The sequence below is a fragment of the Seriola aureovittata genome, chromosome 23 (assembly GCF_021018895.1).
Source record: "Seriola aureovittata isolate HTS-2021-v1 ecotype China chromosome 23, ASM2101889v1, whole genome shotgun sequence".
NCBI lineage: Eukaryota > Metazoa > Chordata > Actinopteri > Carangiformes > Carangidae > Seriola > Seriola aureovittata.
Window position 1 is genome coordinate 6,056,666 of NC_079386.1, and position 19,252 is coordinate 6,075,917.

At 40.1% G+C, this 19,252-nt stretch overlaps 2 protein-coding genes across 4 annotated transcripts; both read right to left on the reverse strand.

Moving 5' to 3' along the window:
* Positions 1-148: 148 nt before the first annotated feature.
* Positions 149-6,773, reverse strand: fam113 (family with sequence similarity 113). Of its 3 annotated transcripts, none has more exons than XM_056369487.1 (11): positions 6,506-6,773; positions 5,943-6,024; positions 5,592-5,671; positions 5,004-5,236; positions 4,290-4,440; positions 3,019-3,265; positions 2,631-2,750; positions 2,434-2,490; positions 1,927-1,992; positions 831-1,040; positions 149-635 (listed from the first exon to the last, which is right to left on the reverse strand). In XM_056369487.1, the coding sequence occupies exons 1-11, from the start codon at positions 6,521-6,523 to the stop codon at positions 487-489; spliced, it is 1,413 nt and encodes a 470-aa protein (XP_056225462.1). In that variant the 5' UTR covers positions 6,524-6,773; the 3' UTR covers positions 149-486. The 3 variants fall into 3 exon arrangements, with proteins under 3 accessions (XP_056225462.1, XP_056225461.1, XP_056225463.1); XM_056369486.1 differs by having other exon boundaries at positions 2,610-2,750; XM_056369488.1 differs by lacking the exon at positions 2,631-2,750 and having other exon boundaries at positions 6,506-6,771.
* A 791-nt stretch (positions 6,774-7,564) lies between these two features.
* Positions 7,565-19,136, reverse strand: rpgrip1 (RPGR interacting protein 1). Its single transcript, XM_056368520.1, has 30 exons — positions 18,126-19,136; positions 17,474-17,527; positions 17,199-17,319; positions 16,793-16,998; positions 16,582-16,684; positions 16,117-16,257; positions 15,742-15,847; positions 15,624-15,647; positions 15,357-15,503; positions 15,148-15,221; positions 14,640-14,854; positions 14,320-14,405; positions 14,136-14,186; positions 13,871-14,050; positions 13,565-13,682; positions 13,204-13,367; positions 12,760-13,105; positions 12,394-12,554; positions 11,835-12,067; positions 11,544-11,659; positions 11,099-11,307; positions 10,748-10,804; positions 10,477-10,652; positions 10,064-10,142; positions 9,833-9,899; positions 9,458-9,552; positions 9,019-9,208; positions 8,845-8,929; positions 8,606-8,733; positions 7,565-7,937 (listed from the first exon to the last, which is right to left on the reverse strand). The coding sequence occupies exons 1-30, from the start codon at positions 18,211-18,213 to the stop codon at positions 7,705-7,707; spliced, it is 4,053 nt and encodes a 1,350-aa protein (XP_056224495.1). The 5' UTR covers positions 18,214-19,136; the 3' UTR covers positions 7,565-7,704.
* Between the last annotated feature and the right edge of the window lie 116 nt (positions 19,137-19,252).

Here is a 19,252-nt window from a genome sequence, read left to right on the forward strand (position 1 = left end):
TTTTACTGGAGCAAACATCGGATTTAAAGCCTAAAAGGAAACAAAATCTTTATGCTATTCTTGACCTGCGTGGGATGTGAGACAAGAGAAGGATCATTAATTTAGAACTATAAGTGATTAATTTTAGAATATGCCAAAAACAGTAGTCTTGAAATCTTAGTCAGCTTTAATAGAACACAACACTTGATACATTGTAAATGCAGAATTTAAAAAATGAAACGAACTAACAATTGAAAATTTAAACATCTATAAGACTACTGATTTACAATATAAGAAAAACATGTATGCATGTGTGAGGACATTCAACTAATTACATAAAATCTGGGTGTGAACTCAGCAGTTTGAGGTTTTATGCTCCCACCTGGTTACAAGCCTTTATATGGTTCAGCACTTAGAACACAAACAATGTACTGCAGACGATGCAAGAGATGGAAAAAGATAACACGATAAGAGGAATTTGACCAGGTCTCAATCTTGTAAAACACCTTAGTAGTAACGGCTATTATGTGAGTAATGATTTGACCTGTGATGGGTGTATGGAGCATAGTGGTGTCTGCTGCGTCGGCTCCTCATCACGTACTTATGATGGTGATCATTGTAGGGCTCAAAGTGGTGGGGAGGTCTGTAGTCGAAACCTGAAAAACATATAGAAGGTGTAAATGGGGGTGGATATAGCAGCTCAAAGACACTCAATATTAAATGGTTAAAAATCACCCACATGCCCTGTGTTTACACAAATATTAAAAGAAGCATGCGTATTGAAATGATCAAGTATAACATCCAAAGCATCAAAGTATGTTTTCACTGCAGAGCTATGTCTGTACACTTACCATTTCCAACATGTCCATGTTTATATTTGTGTCTGTGGATTGGTGAGTAAGGATGCGGTGAGAGGGCAGGTCTGTAAGCTCCAGCAGCCTCATGGCGATACGTCTGCTGCTGCGGGTTGTGGCCCTCGAAGCTCAAGTATTTATAAGGGAGGGAATTGCTGAATAACTCCTCCCTGTAGCTGTTGTAATTTCTTTTGGTTGGGTACCTCTCTGTGAAAGACAGGACAGGAGTGGAAGGGGACAGGGGCACGGATGACAAAAACAAGCAAAATGTGAAAGTGGTGAGAAGAGGATGAAAGACAGAAAAAAAAAAAAGCTGTTTTTTTTTTTATGCCTCCACACCGGCAACAGGCGTTATATCTGTCTGTTTGTCCCATTCTCATGAATGCAATATCTCAATAATGCAATGAGGGAATTTCTTCAAATTTGGTACAAATATTCACTTCGATTCAGTGATGAACTGATTACATTTTTATGGGGAAAGGTCAAAGTTTGAGGTCACAGTGACCTCAAAAACACAGTTTTTGCATCTTAAATCTGATATCTCAATAAAACCTTGAGGGATTTTCTTCAAATTTGGCACAAATATTGACTTGGGCTCAAAGATGAACTCATTAGATTTTTGTGGGGCAACAGTTAAAGTTTAAGGTCATGGTGACCTCACTTTCTTGTGAATGCAATATATCAGGAACACCCAGAGGGAATTTCAACACATCTGGCTAACCATAACTTGGACTCAAAGATAAACTGATTAGAATTCAGTGGTCAACGGTAACTGACCACACTAAATACTTGGCCATAACTCAAAAATTCATAGACTAATTATGATTAATTTCTGATAGGATATTTTGACATTTATATCCAAATGGTCAAGGGTCAACTTCACTGTGACATCATGTTATGCAAAAACACTTCTGGCAATTATTCAACACTATAACACAGGACAGGGAGATTGTGACCATATTTCCTGCAACTTGGCTGATTGGTGGAGGCATACAACAGCGAAGTGGTAGTTCTAGTTCTTTTGAACACAATTAAAGGACACAACAGCTTGACATGAAGCAAAAACCACAAAAACCTTTGTTTTAAACCTTACCCATGCTGGAAAAGTAGTTGGCAGGAGGGTTGGGGTAGTTAGAGGCACACTGTACTTGACGCACTCCTAAAAAGAAGGAAGAAAACCTCAGAAAACTGCAGATTTCAGAAAGCTAATATGTTCTGATACCTCCTGCAATTTACTTTCACACCACAGCCTAAAGAAACAAATGATGGAAAAAAACAAAGCAGACATTCAATTGAGAATCGAATATCAACCTAATCTTGGGGATTTTATTGATATGAATCTACTAAAAATCACTAAAATCCTCCAATTATTTCTGAAGTACTTGGATACCACCTGACAGTTCCAGTATGACTTCCAGTATTCATGCAGTCCAGTGTGATGGATATAACATACACAATTCAACAAGTAGTTTTTCCAAAACCAAACACTTTGTAGTATTTATCAATTTCACAAGGTCTCCTGGTTATTGTGATTACCTTGTCCTGTACCAATAAAAACAGCAGAAATCATCCTTTTAAAACACACCACCTGATGTCTCACCTGCAGAGTTGGTAGCATTTCCATAGACTGGCCGCTTAACAGTGACATCAGTATTTTCTAAAAAAAAAAAAAAAAAAAAAACAACAACAGACTTGTGTTAACCTAAATAAATGAAATGAAAATTCATAAAAAATAAAAACTAACAAAAGTCTTGAATACAGGGGTGACCCAGATACCCGAGTGATTAGGGCGGATACCACATGGGTGCAAATGCTCTGAGCAGCGAGTCCCCTGTTCAACTCCTGACCGGACAGACCCTCTGCTGCAAGTCATTTGTCTTCTCTCTGTCCCTGCTTTTCCTGTCTCTCTACACTGTCCTGTCAAATAAAGGCATAAAATGGCCAAAAAATTACAAAAAAAATACAAAAACCGAAGTAATGAATGTATATGAAATAGTTGCCAGAGCTGAAGAGTTCAGGAGTGTACAATACAGTATGGAAAGAAAAAAACAAAACAAAAAAAACACACCACCACTGCATTATTGCCAAAACTACAAGCCCTGTCTTAGAGTGGGACTTCCTCTTTGTTTTTTCCTTTTGTTTGTTTGTGTGTGTGTGTGTGAGTGTTCCCAGTCTTCCTCCTCACCAACAGCTCTCAGTGGACAGGGCATACTGACGCCCCAGGCCTGTGCAGCATGCTGCAACAGCAGGGAGGTTATCCTGCGGTGGGCAATGGCGTTCCAGTGGACTCCATCGTTTGTACGATGGTGCAGGGAGAAGCGGAACTGGAAGTGGAGGTCCAACACATCCATCCCGTGGGTGTCAGCCAGAGTCCCGCTGTAGAAGTTTGCTTCGATCACATCGTAACGCAGCTGGGGGGCCTTGTGCTCAATCTGAGGTTAAAGGAGGACAAAGCACTAATGGTGCAGTCACATCAAATATTTGCCTGGTGAAATACTTGCACTATGTGGCCAAGAGCAGGAGGGGACAGGAAATAGCATGGGTACGGTTGAAAATTTAACCTGCAGGAGGTAACACGGCTAGAGGGTTATCAACAGCAGTCCAGTAAATTAAACAGCTTTTCAAACATTTTGAAAACCTGTCCTTAACCTCTGTCACTGTCCTTACACGCATCTCTCCTTCTCTGCCTTCTCTCCTGCTTGTATTAATTTCAGCTGCAGGTATAAAACAATACAAAAGAAAACAGTATTTCCTGAATGAGGTCAATCTCAACCCTCTCTCACACCAGCTGGACACTGTACAGCCTCAAGTTTAATCAGATTGAACTCTGGCTGGAAGAGCAGCAGTAGTCTGGACACAATGCAGGGTAATAAGCTTATTGAAAAAAATAATAAAAATATACTGAATATAAAACAAAAGTCAACTTCCTTCCGTTTCAGTGATGCAACCTGGCTTAATGCATCACTAGTTTGAAATCCACAGGCACCTGTTTAAATCACAAATCTCCTTTTGTCCATATGTAGTTAATGTATTAACTAAATCTATAATGATCCCTGTTTTACTATGAAGTTACAAGTTTTACATCAGGCACTCAGTTTAGTCCAACTAAAATGATAATCAGTAAATAAAAACAATTATTTTTTTGTAATCTTCTCTATTTGTCAGTTGAATTTCTGATGATACTCAGCCTGGTGAAATTTGTCCACCTGTTGTCTGTTGTGCTGCTGACAGGACAGCTGGTTCTGAGACTGAGACAGTGACACTGCTACTGTGGTCAGACTCAGTGTGGATTGATTGAATGAATGTACGTTTCAGCAGCACTTACGTACCACTGCTGTCTTGCATCGGATGTGAATTCCAAGCAAGAGGGTGTAAGAGATATTTTAGATATTTTATGACCCAACAAGCTCATAGTTCCAATTCAATTTATAATATAGTTCTTTGGGGACGATGTACCTCAGGCACCAAGAAACCACCTTTGATCTTCTCTGCTAACGGCATAGTGAGGTTCCATATGACCAGGGATTCCTCAGGCAGAATGGTTCTCAGCTCATCAAAGAACGTATATAGGTTCTTCTTGTAGTCATCAATCCAAGAGGAATTGTATCTACAAACCAGAGAAAACAACTTTAATATCAAGCTTATCAAACTGGGGTTTAAATCTAAACAAATTCATTGTGTCACAAATCTAAACACATTCATTGTCCTCTGCCACCGCTCTCCCTCTTAAATGTGGGTTTGACTCATCAAGCATCAAGTCTATGGAAGCTGTTTACAGCCACCACCAATTCCACAATTGTAGAAACCACACATCCACACATCCACCCACAACTCCGTCAGCTTCAGTGTTAGAGAAATCTATACATTTGACTTCTATCACACTGTTTGGGAAATGTAAAAAAAAGTTTTTGCCAATCAAAACACACCTTTAGTCCATGAACTTGCTCAGATAGCTCACCATCCGCAAGCCAACAAAGTCAAGTGCCTCCACATGCAAACAGCTGGAAATTGCAGCAGGTCTTGTTGGTCTTGCCCCTTAACCCATCTCACCATTTTAACTTACAGTACAGTGGCTGCTTAAAGACCACGTCATATTTTTACAATATCAAATGAATAGCAAGGTAATTAGTACTGCTAGTACCATTAATAGTTACTCTTTTATCTAACCACCTTGAAATGTCCCAAACGCAGGAGTTGACAATGACTACATCTGGTTTCAAGCCGTGGCAGAAGTCATCTAGGATGCTCTGCATGTAGCGAGAGTAGATGCGTGTCACAAAGTAGAAGCGGATCAGGTGGTGGGCCGACTGAAATTGCCGAACCTCTCGGTACTGTGTTCCATTGTGCATTTGGCTTAGACAGCCCCCTTCTACCAGACAGTCCTGTTCAAAGCTCATCTCCCCCTGAAAAAGATGAAGATAGATGTTAAAGTGAGGACAACAGGACCAAAATAAAACAAAGAAGAAACACAAGCCATCTTTACAGAAATGAAAGAAATCTGAATTTTTGTACTGAGACGAACAACTGAGAACAAGTCTCATGATAAACAAAAAAAGATCTTTAAGTTCAAGTGGAGATGTTGCTACACTGAGTTCTTTGAGATTAAAGCTTAAAATAAAAAACAAAAATATTCATGTCATGATTTATTCAGTTGGCAGATACTTTTTTCCAAAGCAACATACACATTTCTTTGATACCAGTGCTTCCAGCTCTTCTTCTTTATATCAGTATGTAAACCTGGTAAATGTTAGTCCTTGCCTTACTCTTGAGTTGTCTTAACGTGAGATATTTCTCCTTCTGTATCAGCAGAACAAGGTCCTTGTATACAGACCGCTGAACTGGGGAGGAAATACACATAGTTACAAAACTGGCAGTGTGACAAGTTGATCCATGTTCACAACCCAGCATTTTAACACAGGGCGCCTACAGGTAGTATATAAATTCACAAACTGGTGCATTTGTATCTGCCTGACAGTTCATTCAAGAGCAAGAATAATCATTTGCATGGGTCACAATCTCGTTTGCTGCAAACTTTTCATATGCATACCTTAACATGCATACCTGTTAAAACATTATTTGAATGAGAGAGTGAATTTGACTGCTACTTACTGGAGTCTCCCAGAACCACAATGAACTTGTTATGGAGCAGCTGGCTGGCCTGCTGGTGGCTCACGCACTTCATTATCTCCTTCTGTTAAATACAAAACCTTTTTTTTTCATCCAAATACTGTGAAAGTCAGAGGTCCATGCCATGAGTGCTTTACAGGAGGGATAACACCAGGCTACAGAGTTTCTTAGGTGGCCAAGACATTAAATTCACAAATTCCCATACTTAATTAGCTTTAGCATACTAATGAACTCTGTTATCTCTAGTGTTGAAATACATTTAGAGAAATACTTATCACTGTTGAATGTATAGGAAAAGTGTGGATGTATTTCCCAGATGAAACTACCTAATAACGCTAACCGTTTCGAAATCATCCTACTGTTAGCAGTTTGTTTTCAAAGCTAGCTAACGTTAGTCCGGACGTTTTTGATTCACGGACCCAAACCCACAATATCCTCACCAACCGACCCCTGGCTCTACTTGTGAAGTTGTTTCACAACTCAATGGGGCTAAAGCAATTGAAATGATTTCACTTTGTCACTAAAACGCAGAAGTTGTAACTTACAGTACTCTTCGACTCCATCACTATTCCGATGTACACAGGTGTATCCAATTAGATGACGCTTTTAATGCGTGTGGGAAATTTCACAATTTTCAGGCGCGCTTTGGCATCTGGCTACAAACAATATGGCGGACCTCCGCAAGTGGTGGTCTCGCTGTCAGGAACATCTGTATGTAGTCCACTAAAGATCTCTCAAAAAGTTTATTTGCTTTTCTAATGTTGTTTTTATCTAAGTTAAATATATAAAAGAATCCAGCAACCCTTTGTATACTGATATGGAAAAAATGTATTTGAAAATGTTAAGTAGCTCCACGCATTTAATGATGCCAATTTTTGTCTCATTGTTGCAGATCATGAACGCACTTCTTAATTGATTTTTTTTTTTTATTTAATTTTTTAATTCTTATTTGTGGAACTTAAATGAATTGTCCAGACTGTTGAGAACATATTATTTAAACTACTACTACTACTATAAAACGAACTACTAATTAGTAAGCAAGTAAGCATGACTACGACCACATCCGTAGTTTAACCACCTGGAAAAAAGGCTTCATCCGGGAAAGCACAAGCAATGATTGGATTGTTTGCTAATTGTTTTTCAGATTACCATCAAAATCTTCAAGGCCCAAGTTCCCTTCAGGCTCAATTATATGCCCAGGGCTCAACCAGTACTCCTGTGCTGGAATAAAAATAAGTGAGCCCAGGTTTACTGTATGTTTGTTTCATTGTTTCAATGTTAGTTTGTGGTAGTTTGATTAAACACCAATTAACAAGCTAACCCACAGTTTAAGATGGTGAAGAACTCCATGTGTGTCATCAAGCGCCTCAGATAACATATTCCTGAAGTGACATGTTATCAGGTGTAAAGATCATTGTCAGTTTAGCACCACTCTGGCTCAGGGAGACCTTTCTCAAAAATAGGAGCTTATACATAAACTCAACAACAGAAAGATATTGTCAAAAAGATATATGATAAGAATGTATAAGATGAATTGGGCGATGGAGAGAACTGGACATGAAATTTATAAAATATGCAAATAATCTTAAAAGAACAGCCTCAAATGCCTTTCAAACATTACTCTTTATTATATTGCTTTTGATTTGTAGAAGAGGCTACAAACAGGAGAAGAACGGGTCCTTTATGCACTCAAAACTGTTTCATACAGAACACAACTTATCTCTTCATCTCATACTTTTTATGTTCAGTAAAAATCACTGTCATCATCATAATCTATCACTTCCTTTTTCTTCTCCTCCCCTTGAGCCTCCTCTTCCTTCTTCTCCTCCTCCTCCTCTTCTTCTTCATCCGTCTTGTCTTCTCTCTTGATCTCAGTTTTCTGGTGAAACTCCTGATATATCCCAGTCAGAGCTTTTGCTGCTTCTAGAGACACTTTCAGATTTCCTATCACCTCCTTGTCTTCATCCATACTCATGACTGGGGGGAACAGAAACACAGAGGAAGAAAAACTCAGAAAACTCCATATTTTTACACATTATCAAAGCAGGAATATGAAAGACCATCTGCCACAGCCTGAATCTGAAGTAGGGTAATGATAAATGTACACAATATTGTACAAATTCTTCAAATTCACTGCTTTTACCAATGCTTACTATGGTACCAAAGCACACCTCTTTCTTTTCACTATCTATACAGTTTGTTGAGCAGCGTGCTAATGAGTTTTCATTAATAATCAAGTATGAAATAATCAAAGCTATGGCATGCAAAAAGAAAATATTGGACATGGATAAATGAAAGTGGTATCAACTTTCTGGGTTGCACAAGTTCATTACTGTTGCTTTAATTAGTTTAAAGAGTTTTAGTATTTTAATTCAGAGGGATCAATTATGGTAGCCCATAGAAAAACACACCCAACATAGTTTTCACTTTTTTGCATAATTACACAAGTCCTTTCACACTTTAAAGTCTCAATAACAGATGTGTAGGTTCAAAAAAATAATAACTAAAGAAGAAAAGGCAAAATCCGACCTGATGAGTTTTACCAGATGATGGACTGAGGAGTGAAACATTGCTAATAGTGTGAGCTTTTCCTTTTGTTCTCCACTCAAAAAAGAGTAAATGTATCGCGCACTAGCAATACTTACTGTCAATTTGTTGTTCAATAACATCGTTCCCTGTAAGCAGCAATTCTTGTAAGTCCAAAAAAGCGTGTCCGACATCCACGCACTCTTCATCATCATCCATCGGCTCACTGACCACTGTGAACTTTAACCTGCCATGAGACACAGACATGCTGTTTTTGGTTTGGGGCTACAGACATAAAGATAAGAGAAATAATGTGTAAGATTACACACAAATAAAAAACCTAAATAAATGATACTACCTGCCCTGGTTGGGGTCAGTGCCCTCCAGCATGGTGTAAAGATACTGTCTGAGTGGAGCTGACCGTGAACTATCCACATAGATCACTGAGAGACACAAGAGAGAGATTTGGTGTGTATAAAGGAGCTATGAAAACAAAACCTTATAGAAACATAAAGAGCTCACCAACTCTCACCTCGCGTGAAGTTGTAGTGAACCTCCTCCCCCTCTGTGGGTTTGCGGAGGGACATGGGTGTTTCTGTTGTCTCCATGGGGATGCCCAGCAGCCGGTATTCCACATAAACACGCTGCACTGACTCATCCAGCGCCACATGTGAGGACGGCTCAAATGTCAGGGACAGAATCTCGACTCTCAGCTTGTCTCCCTGAAACGCAATGAAATATATATATATATAATATATATATATATATATATATATATATATATATATATTTATTTATATCATACCTTTTGACCAGTTCATTTAAAATGAAAAGTCAAACTTACACTACATCCAAAGATGTACAGATGATAAGACAATGCAATGCTTAAGTTTTCCCTCTTTTGTCTTTTTTTGTCTTCTTCTCTTTTGTCCACATTTTCCCATTTTCCTCACTAACACAGTTACTTGTACCTTTCTGATTTTTCGTTTAGGTGGAATGATGATAATGTCGCTTTGTGATGAACTTGACTGTGAAGACTCAGGGGCTTCACTGTCTCCTGAAGAAGCTGTGTAGTGAAAAAAAACACACAAGAACTGGATTTATTCCATTTTAAATTGTTTGACTGAGCTCAAAATTGAAGCCCTGTCAGTACGTGACAGCTCCATATGTGTTTCTTCATGCATATTTTATAACAAATGTCTATATTTTATTAAGTGTTTGAGGTCAAATGGGTTATTAGATGTTTTTTGTTGCTTCTATAAACAATGGCAGAGTGAGGGTTCAAATTACTGAGAGAAACTCAAGGCAGGTGTTTATAAGCCTATTATGTGTATGTGAATAGTTACCACTCTCTCTCCTCCCCTTTTCTTCCCCCTCTTCATCCACTGACATCTGATCCACAGAGAGAAGATCCTGAGAAGAAGAAATGAGATACGAGCCCATGCACCAGCCAGTTTTCAATTGGCGTTTTCTAATTTCTACTCTCCTCTACTCTTGCTTCTCTTTCCACAACACAGTTTTATGATATTTGTATTTATTTTCCATGAAAATAACTCTACCAGTGAATGATCTCCTACCTGAGTCCTGGCATCGCTGGCAGAGCTTTTCCTTGACAGTGTGGCTGTTGATTGTCTGGGAGACATTCCTTCTGAAGATCTTGAATTAGATTACAATTTTTTCATTATGTTTTCATTATTTTAATCCTAATTAATCTTAAAAACATTTTTAGTAGAGGTGAAAATTAGAAGAAAGAGAGTAAACACATTTAATCATATATTTCGAATGTCTGGGTTGGTTTACGTTGAATTGTTTCTAACAATTAAATTTTTTTTTTCACTTTTTATGACAGTTGGCCTGATGAGGATCCTATTTCCTTTTTCATCCTTCAACATAATAATTTAACACTCCCTCATCTTTAAGAACATCAGCCATGATAATAACAAGATAACTGTGTGGATTTAAAAAAAAAAAAAAAAAATCAACAACTTGCTTTCTGGTTGGCAAATGAGAGGGTGTGGTCAGTCTTGGCTCAGGTGTCAGACGGGGTGTGCCTTGGTAAAGGGCAGGTGACCTCTTAGTGGATCTCTTCCTGGCTGTGGACTGACGAGTGGCTACAGGTTTCACGGAGGTGGTTTCCTCTGGTCGTACATTTGTTGGAGGCCGAGGCTGTAGAGAGATGAACATGCTAGTAAACAAAATAATTATAATAACACACAGTCCAGCTGTGAATATTTCTACTTTTTTATGTGCATAAGCTTTACCCAGGCTTTTGTCTCTTTCTGCACTGCTTTGGTTTCTCTTGGCTCAAGTAGCTGAGTCTGTGGCAAAGGCAAAGAAAAACAGGAATCAAGCTAGTGATCTGGGGGTATGTTTGAATATGCATTTTAGCATTTACACATTCAGAGTTCTTCACCCAGAAGTTCCATGACATAATGTCAATAAACAGAGAGCTCCTTAGAAATACATTTTTAGCTTTCAGGGGGTTTGAGGTTGTCATTGCTTTTTATCACTTCAGACACTCTTTAGACAAATGACCATAAAATACATGTACAGTTCCTGAGATCATTACTCGTAATTTCCAATTTTTTAGACACAGCAGAATTAAAAATGACCTTCACTCTGGGCTTGGCTATGGGCCTCTGTGACACCTCAGCCTCTTTTCTGCTCCCCTCCTCCCTCTCAGTGCTTTCTGTTGGTCTGTCCTGTCTTCCCTGTCTACCCAGCAAGTCATCCCCCGGTGGCTGGAAGGGGTACTTCCATTTTATGAGGACCCTGACCATGCCCCGAGGTCCACCGGCTGGATCCCTCAAAACATAGTCACCTGGCGGGAAAGAGAGAAACATTTCCAAATTATTGAGTGGGTCGTTTAAGATCAACTTATCGAGAAGGATCATTTGCCCTTTAGTCCCTCTGTAATTATTAGTCCTTTTAATTAAACATGTGATGCAACTGCAAAAACAACATGTTGGCATCCACCTTCATCTAACCTGATGCCAGAGAGATGAATGCTGTTACTATTACTGGTAAGTATTTATTCTATTTTTCTCTCTCCCTCACCTCTGATCTCCCTGCCTGTAGCCAGGGCTCGCAGAGGGATGGGCGTCTTGGCCAGATAGGTTGGTGGTATCTGGTCATCGCTGTCATCAAACATATACACCCAAAGACTACTAGACCTGGGTAGAGATAAATCCTTTTAGTATTAGCAGGGGTTACTGCATTAAAATAATAGTTAACATTATACGAATATAAGAATATAATAAGATATTCATATATTTTCTATGATATTCATGAATTTGGGCCAAGACCTTGCAATTATGGGCAACTTCAACTCAAAAATATACAACATACCTCAAGTAGTGCAACACATCAGCTGTTACTGCTAGTGGGTAGCTGGTGCTATCATTGAACACCGGGTCAGCAGTGCACTGGACTGTTTGAGAGACGTGAGGCGGCAGGTCATAGAACCTGTAGGTCAGGTAGGCATCAGGAAGTAGTCCTGGCCAGCGAGCATTAAGACCCACACAGCGCTCCAACATAACCGCCAACTCATTGGGGATCCCTCGACCGTAGTCATGTAACTCCTGTCATAATTAAAAATTAGGTCATAAAGACAAGTCCTGTACAGGCTTAGAAGCAGAACATCCTAGTCACTAAAAAACATATCTATCTGGCCATGCATATGGTTTTGGTTTTGTGCCCTGGGAATTTTAGATATCTCCTCCACTCCAATACAGTTAAATTCAAATCAGTACAACTTTTTTGTCCTTAGAAAGGCAACTGTATGCAGCAGCAAGACTAGGCATGACAAACTGTCACAAACTGGGGGGAAACATAACCAAAACTACTTTTATTGCAAGATAAGTAGAAAAATATGTATTTTGTTTAGAACTTATCGTCTCCGTCTTACCTCATGAATTCTGTCTTGCCAGCCATAAGAGATCTGCACAGGACTCCTCTGTGTCACTGTTCTCCTTTCAGCCTGTTTCTCTACCAAAATGTCCATGGGCTCTGCAGGAGGGAACAGGCGCACCCAGAAATCCACAACACCGACAATTTCAGCTTCAGGGCCTTAGAGAGAGACAGAGAAAGACAGAAATGTGTCTGATATGAGTTGATGCCTGTATTTTTCACACCAATAGAGTCTACCAAAGACAGTTAATAAGTAGGCTTTTAAGATATATAATATTTTCATATTATAAAAATGTTAACAGACTGTGTGCAGGTGAAGAAGCATCACCTTCTGTATTAGGTTTAGGTGTCTGAAATGACTTACCTGTGATACTGACACGTCCAGCGATATGCTCCCCTCTCCTCTCCATGGCACCCATGAGAGACATCTGCCCACTTCCATGTGTCACAAATCTGACCCCTCCTACTGCCTGGTGGAGCTCCACTCTGACCCTTGACCCCTGACCTCCCAACTTGCCCAGATCGCGGGCTGTTAGAGCGTAGCGGGACGTGAAGCCGTAGTTGGGCTGACTGCCTGAAACAAGAGGAGTGGAGTGCACCTCAAAGTCCAGGAGGCTGTAGGTGCAGAAGGTCACAATGTCCTCGCTGCTGTCCACTCCTGCATGGATCCTGCCCATAATCCGAAGCCCTGCTGGGGTGAAGGTGGCACCCTGGAGGAGCAAAAACAGCAGATATCAGCTTCCTGGGAGACTTGCGTGGAATTATTTAGGATAAAAAAATTGTTCAGATACAAGGTCTGAGTTTTCACCCTAAGGTGGATCTCCAGCAAGGACTCCCCAGCTCTCAGCTGAGAAAAAGACATGTCGTCTTCAATGGGCTGTACCACTTCCTGATCTCCTGCTGGCCAGGTGTACTGTATTGGTATGGTCCGTTTGTAGTTCCTGGGGCTGTATGCTAACTCTTTCAACTGAGCTTTTGAGTACAAAGACATAAAGGTTAGAGATTCTGAAGGGAGCACTTTTTCACTAATGCTACCTACCCAGTTGTGTTCTAAACAAACCTGCATACCAATCAATGTCTGAATAAGATTACAAAAAGAGTACTTCATTCTGAACGTTATTCTTTATGATACAGGGTGATCTTGCCTTTGCTGTTACTGTTGTTCATACCTTGCAGAGTGTTGATCTGAAGAGCTCTTTTTGATAAAAGTTTGTCTTTCTCTGCCATCCTCCTCCTGCTCTCCTCCCTCTCTCTCTCCATCCTCTGGCTGACCGTGTTCAACTCTTCCTTCGGGTTAAAATGGGGAAGAGAAAAAACTGAGAGAAAATTGATGATAGGAATGACAACACTATCAGTGATGCCTGTAATTCAGTATTGTGTGAAGTTCCAATCAGGAAGACTCTCTTCATATTTACTCTATATATTTACACACACACTCTCTCTGTTCCTGCTTTCAACTCAGTCAGTCTATGTACCTGCAGGTCTTTACTGATTCGGTGCTCCAGCAGTAGAAGGTTTCTGGTTTTCTGTAACTCCAGCACAGCCTCAGCATGCGATGCCTGGATGTTTACCAGCTCATGAGGTGCATCCTCCACCTTCCCATCAGCCCAGAGGAAACGCAGACCCTCTCTGCTCTCCTGCTGCATCCTAAATGCCTGTAATTGGAGGGAGAGCATAACAGAAAATTTGAAAGCAATTTATTTAGTCACTTAAAGCAGTGAGCTACAAGAGACTACAAACCTTGATCTGAACAAGAGTTTCACTAAGCTCCTCAACACTCATGTCAAACTCCTAGAAGAGAGGAAAAAGAGAGGATCATAACTGTGTCAGGATATGTGCCAAAAGCAAGATAACACACAGAAAACACAGACAGATGTGTGAATCAGCTGTTCAGGAGTATATTATTCAGTTCTTCATCTCTGACCTTAGTGACCGAGTCCAGTCTGTCCTGCAGAGCAGAGACCTGCTCTCTGTACTGGAGAACCTCCCGTTCTAGATGCTCTCGTTTGTCTTTCATCATCACAGAAAACATCACAGGACATAGAAATAAATAAATGAGATTGTACATTTATTTGTTGTCCTAAGTTTCTATTTAGGGAATCTATTTGCTTTTTGTAGCAGAAGACAGGTGTTTCAGGTGTTGTCAAAATGTATCTTCAACAGTGAATCTTCATTGATTATTTCCAAATCAATTTTTTTCATCAAACTGCAGCAGATGCAGCGGCAACATGCTGAGACTCCTACCTCTTTCTCTGTCTCTCTGCTCCTCTAACATGTCCTTTTCTTGTCTCAGTTTCTCTTTGTCCAGCTCCATTCTGCCTCTCTGCTCCCTCTCTGCTGTCAGCATTTCCTCCACTCTCCGGATATCCAGCCTGCTGAGGTTTTCCCCCACATCCTCACTCCTCCGGACCACCTCGCTATGTCTTTCCACATGGCCATCATGGTTGGCAGATAAAGTACTAGGAAAGAGAACAAGCAGGTATTTACAACATGTAATGTGTTATATTGTAACATTTTGTAATATTCACCTTTTTAAATCAGTAGTATTGATTTGATATCGTCATTTAAGATGTAACAAGAATTCATAGCTGTCAAACCAAGCCAAGCCAATTCTGAAGTTTCATGTGCTCTTGACAGCATGCATCCTTATCTATATTTTCCAGAGAGGCAAAGATTTTATCCGTCTGGCCTCCTAATTAATGTGGTCCATTACATCTTAGAGACTGTTTTGCAAGAGGACCTTAACTCTTACCTCTCTAGTAGAGTGTCATAGTTTTCTTTTATCAGATCCCTCTCTCCCTCCAGGTCTGATATCCTCTCCTGTAGCTGAAACAAGATGAATGAAATGAATATATTTCTTACATGCTCTCTAGTCTTTTATGATGAAACTTCTGCCCCTCACTATCATCTGTGGTTTTCTCTCTAAGTTGTAATCTATACATGCACATACAGATGCAGTACCTTGTCCAGAGTCTGTAGAGACAGGGTAGCAGAGGTAAGATGCCCCTCCAGTGCCAGCGCTCTCTGTCTCTCCTGCTTCAGCTGTTCAGTCAGCTCCTCCACTTTCTCCAGCAGAGCACCCTGGCTTTCCCTCAGTGATCTCTGACTCTGGGGTGAAAACATTACACAGTCAAAATGTATATGACCAAAAACTAATCTATGAGTCCTTACTCATGTAGTAACATATTCAATGTATTCATTGATCTTTGTTTGTGACAAGGTTTCCACCTCTTCCAGCTGATTCTCATATGCCTGTAAAGACAGAAAGAAAGAAAGAAAGAAACAAAATTAGTAAGAGAAGAATAAACAACTTATGTACAGAATAAATGGCTGACAGAAGTCTTACTTCTTGCAGGTCCTTGAACTTTTGCTGTGTAACTCTCAGGGCGGTGCTCTTGTCTGAAAGCTGCTTTTGTAGACGAATCAGATCCATGTTCTCTCTGATAGTTATCCTGACAGGAAAATGAAAATGTAATATTTTATTTATATTGTTGTTGTACAAGTAGTTGTAGCAGTAGCTGCAGTAAGAGTGGCTACTGGTGGAAAGAGCACTGCAATGAAGATGAGAAGGTGCTACTTCAGTAATATTTTACTTATTGTATAAATCAAGTTTTAAAAATCTACTTGAGAAAACTGGAGTAACATTGGTAGAAGTAGTAATAATAATAGTAGTAAGTAGTAATAGTAATATTAGTGGCAGTGATATTTCTGATGTAGCCACCTGTGTCTGTCTGACTGATGCTTCCTCATCTCTCTCGCGGTTCCTTCTATCTCTTTCTCTTTCTCTCTCAGTGTGTCTCTGAGGGCCTGGGCAGTCAGCTCCAGCTCTGCCACCCTCACCTGCTCTGTCAAACCGGACCTGCTGGATGGGAGAGGTGGTGAGGTCAAGGTGGGGGCATGGGGGAGTTGGGACAGAGGACAAACACAGGTAGTGGGAAGAAGGGAGAATGATGAGATGACAATTTTCTGGTTTTCCTTGTATTGTGTAGATAGGAGCTGATGAGAGTGTAATCACAAGTAAAGCAGTTTGAGGCTTTGGCAGGACACTGGTGATATTGCACTCTGAAATTTTATGGAGCTATTGAATTGATCCATAGGCAGATATTTACTCACAGTCCTGAGCAGAGAGAGTCTCTTTAAGAATTTCTGTTTTGGTCATCCAATATATTACGCACTAGAAACTTACAATCTCTCCATCTCTGCCCTGCTGTCTTCCATCATGGGGCCGTAGCGGGGTGGGGCTGTCTGGGCTGCCCTCCTGACTGCACCCTCCACTTCCATACTTTTACCTGTCAAGAAGAAGAGAAAGAGACGAGTAAAGTCAGAGATGGAAGAGGAAGCAGTAGTCATCCTGGCCTCTATTTACATGCTAGATTTTTTCCACAACACACACAAACCTTTGCTGAACCTGTATGTTGTGCGTCCACCCAGGTCCATGATATGCTGCTTAGCCAGGCTAAGTTTGTTCTGTAGCACCCCTTTCTGGCTCTCCAGCATAGCCACACAAGCTTCCAGCTCCTGTATGGTGTCCTCCATGTCCCTGTCCTTCACACCACTAGAACCAGGACGGGCCTGACGAAGGCGCATCAGTCTGGTGGACATCCTGGGACAAGGAGGGGGAGTTAAATCAGCCTTATTAGGGCCTTTGTCTTTATCATATATCTCTCTGAATAACATACTGCAACAAAGATGAACATCCGTAATAACTGAGATGCAATGGATGTGCTCTCATTGGCCCATATGTCTGGTATTAGGTGTAGTCATTAGAATGTGTTTCAATGTTTCTGTGTTAATGTGTCTTACCTGCATAGCCTCTGCTCCTGTGTACGTGAGTGTTGCCTCAGCACACTGTTCTCCTCCTGCAGTCGCAGACACAGGTCCTCAAGGTGCTCTCTAGGAAACCGAAACAGGCGCTGAGGATCTACTGGAGAGCGGGAGAGAAGTGGCCAAAAACACAGAAAAACACTTTCTCACTTTGCATGTTTGATGCAGAAGCAGTTGCTTATATATTGTATGCTTTCCATCGAAGGTCTGAAAGTTGGAATCCAACAGGATTCGTTTTGTAAAGTGGATTTTACCTTTAGTCTTCATGACATGATGCTTCTTCCATTGCTTCACATCACGTACTGTGTCTGGGGAAAAACAGCAGGGTGGTGACATTTACAGACACAGTTGTATTTACAGACACACAAATGTAAACAAATTCACATTTATTGCACAATTCACAAAAACCTAGAGTATCAACCCCCAGTCCTAACCCCCACTCTCAATATTAATGACTATTCTTAATATTTTGATTAGGATGTAGATAATTTATATCTCCAGCAGATCATCAGCTCTGTTGCTCTGTGCTAAAACATCTGCATTATATATGTTTGTTAATATTAAAATCTGACAGGTTCTAATGGTTTTGTTGATGATATTGGCTTTTTTTTCCATATGATACTTCATGATAAGTGATTGCACATATGAATTAAAAAATTGGTCTCCTAAAATTCATTCACAATCAAATTGAGTTCATGATATTTAATGTTTAAAATGAATTAAATGAAAGCCCAACTAAAACAATGAGGATTTTAACCAGTACAAACTAATAAATAGCCAGTCTCAACCAGCTATCTTCATTTTGTCATTTCTCGATGGACATATCTCCCAAAATTCATTTTTAATTTCTTTGCCTATGATCTCTGTTGTTAATACATAGAAAATGTTACCATTGCACACACACACCTGGGATAGTTGGCATAAGCCCCCCCCTCATCATTCCCACATCTCTGACTGGGAGATCTCCGGCTGTCTCATCCATGACTGGCGACATCACAGCTCTCCACTCCGACTCAGACAGTAAGAAAGGTCCAGTCTTCGAAAAGTCACAACAGCAAACATGTCACACTGATATTGACTGCTGGTTCACTGGTCTGCATCCAGGTGAAGTGACAAACTGGAATGTGGATGAAAAATACTTTTTTTATTAAAGATTCTTATGACTGAGGCACAACAGAGAAAAAAGAGAAAAACACATTACTAGAGAGCCTTAAAATATTAGCAATTAGTGGTAGTTTTTTGACATTGTGGTGAATTAATTCTTTATTTCAACACTTGCTTCACTGTGGGGATTAATTTAGATCCAGGCTGCTGGCAGAAATACCTTCCATTACACAACATACAGAGATGAACTTTTAAACAAAGTTGTCAAAATGGCAACAGTTTTAGCTTTATTATACTTTTATTTTAAATGATGTCTTTTGGCAATTAGCTGTTTCAAGGTCTACACTGATGTACAGTTAGTGATTAACAGTAGGCATTATACTGGTCGGACAGTGGGACATTTTGATATTCCCTCCTACACTAAACACTAAAAACTATATTATCTAAAAATTCAACTTACCCTTTTTAGCTGGCCTTCTAAAGTAAGTTTACCTCTAGTGAAGAAATGTATAGCATTCCTGGTTTCGCCTGGTGTCCATTGTAATCTGTAGGCTCTCTAGATGTGTGTCTCCGCCCTGTGCTTACATGATATCAGTTTTAATCCCTCTTCATCCCTTCCACCCTTCTCTCTTCTTTTACAGCCACTTTTATCTCAGTCATTACAGATGTCTCCTGGTTGAAATTCTCTCAGCAATTTACAACAGTGTTAAATGATTACTAGCAATGACTTTGTGTTTGTGTGCATGTATTTAGTTCAGTGACATACCTGTGAGTTTCCACTATCTGTGTATAATTCCTCCTCCCAAGACTCAGTCTTGAAGTCTGCCTCAGTGCTCCATCTGCCTTGGGGCTAATCTCGTCTCTGTGCTAATCTGATTAGCAACCGTCAGGTTGTAGAATCTAGCCTGTAGCCTGTAATGGCTATGGAC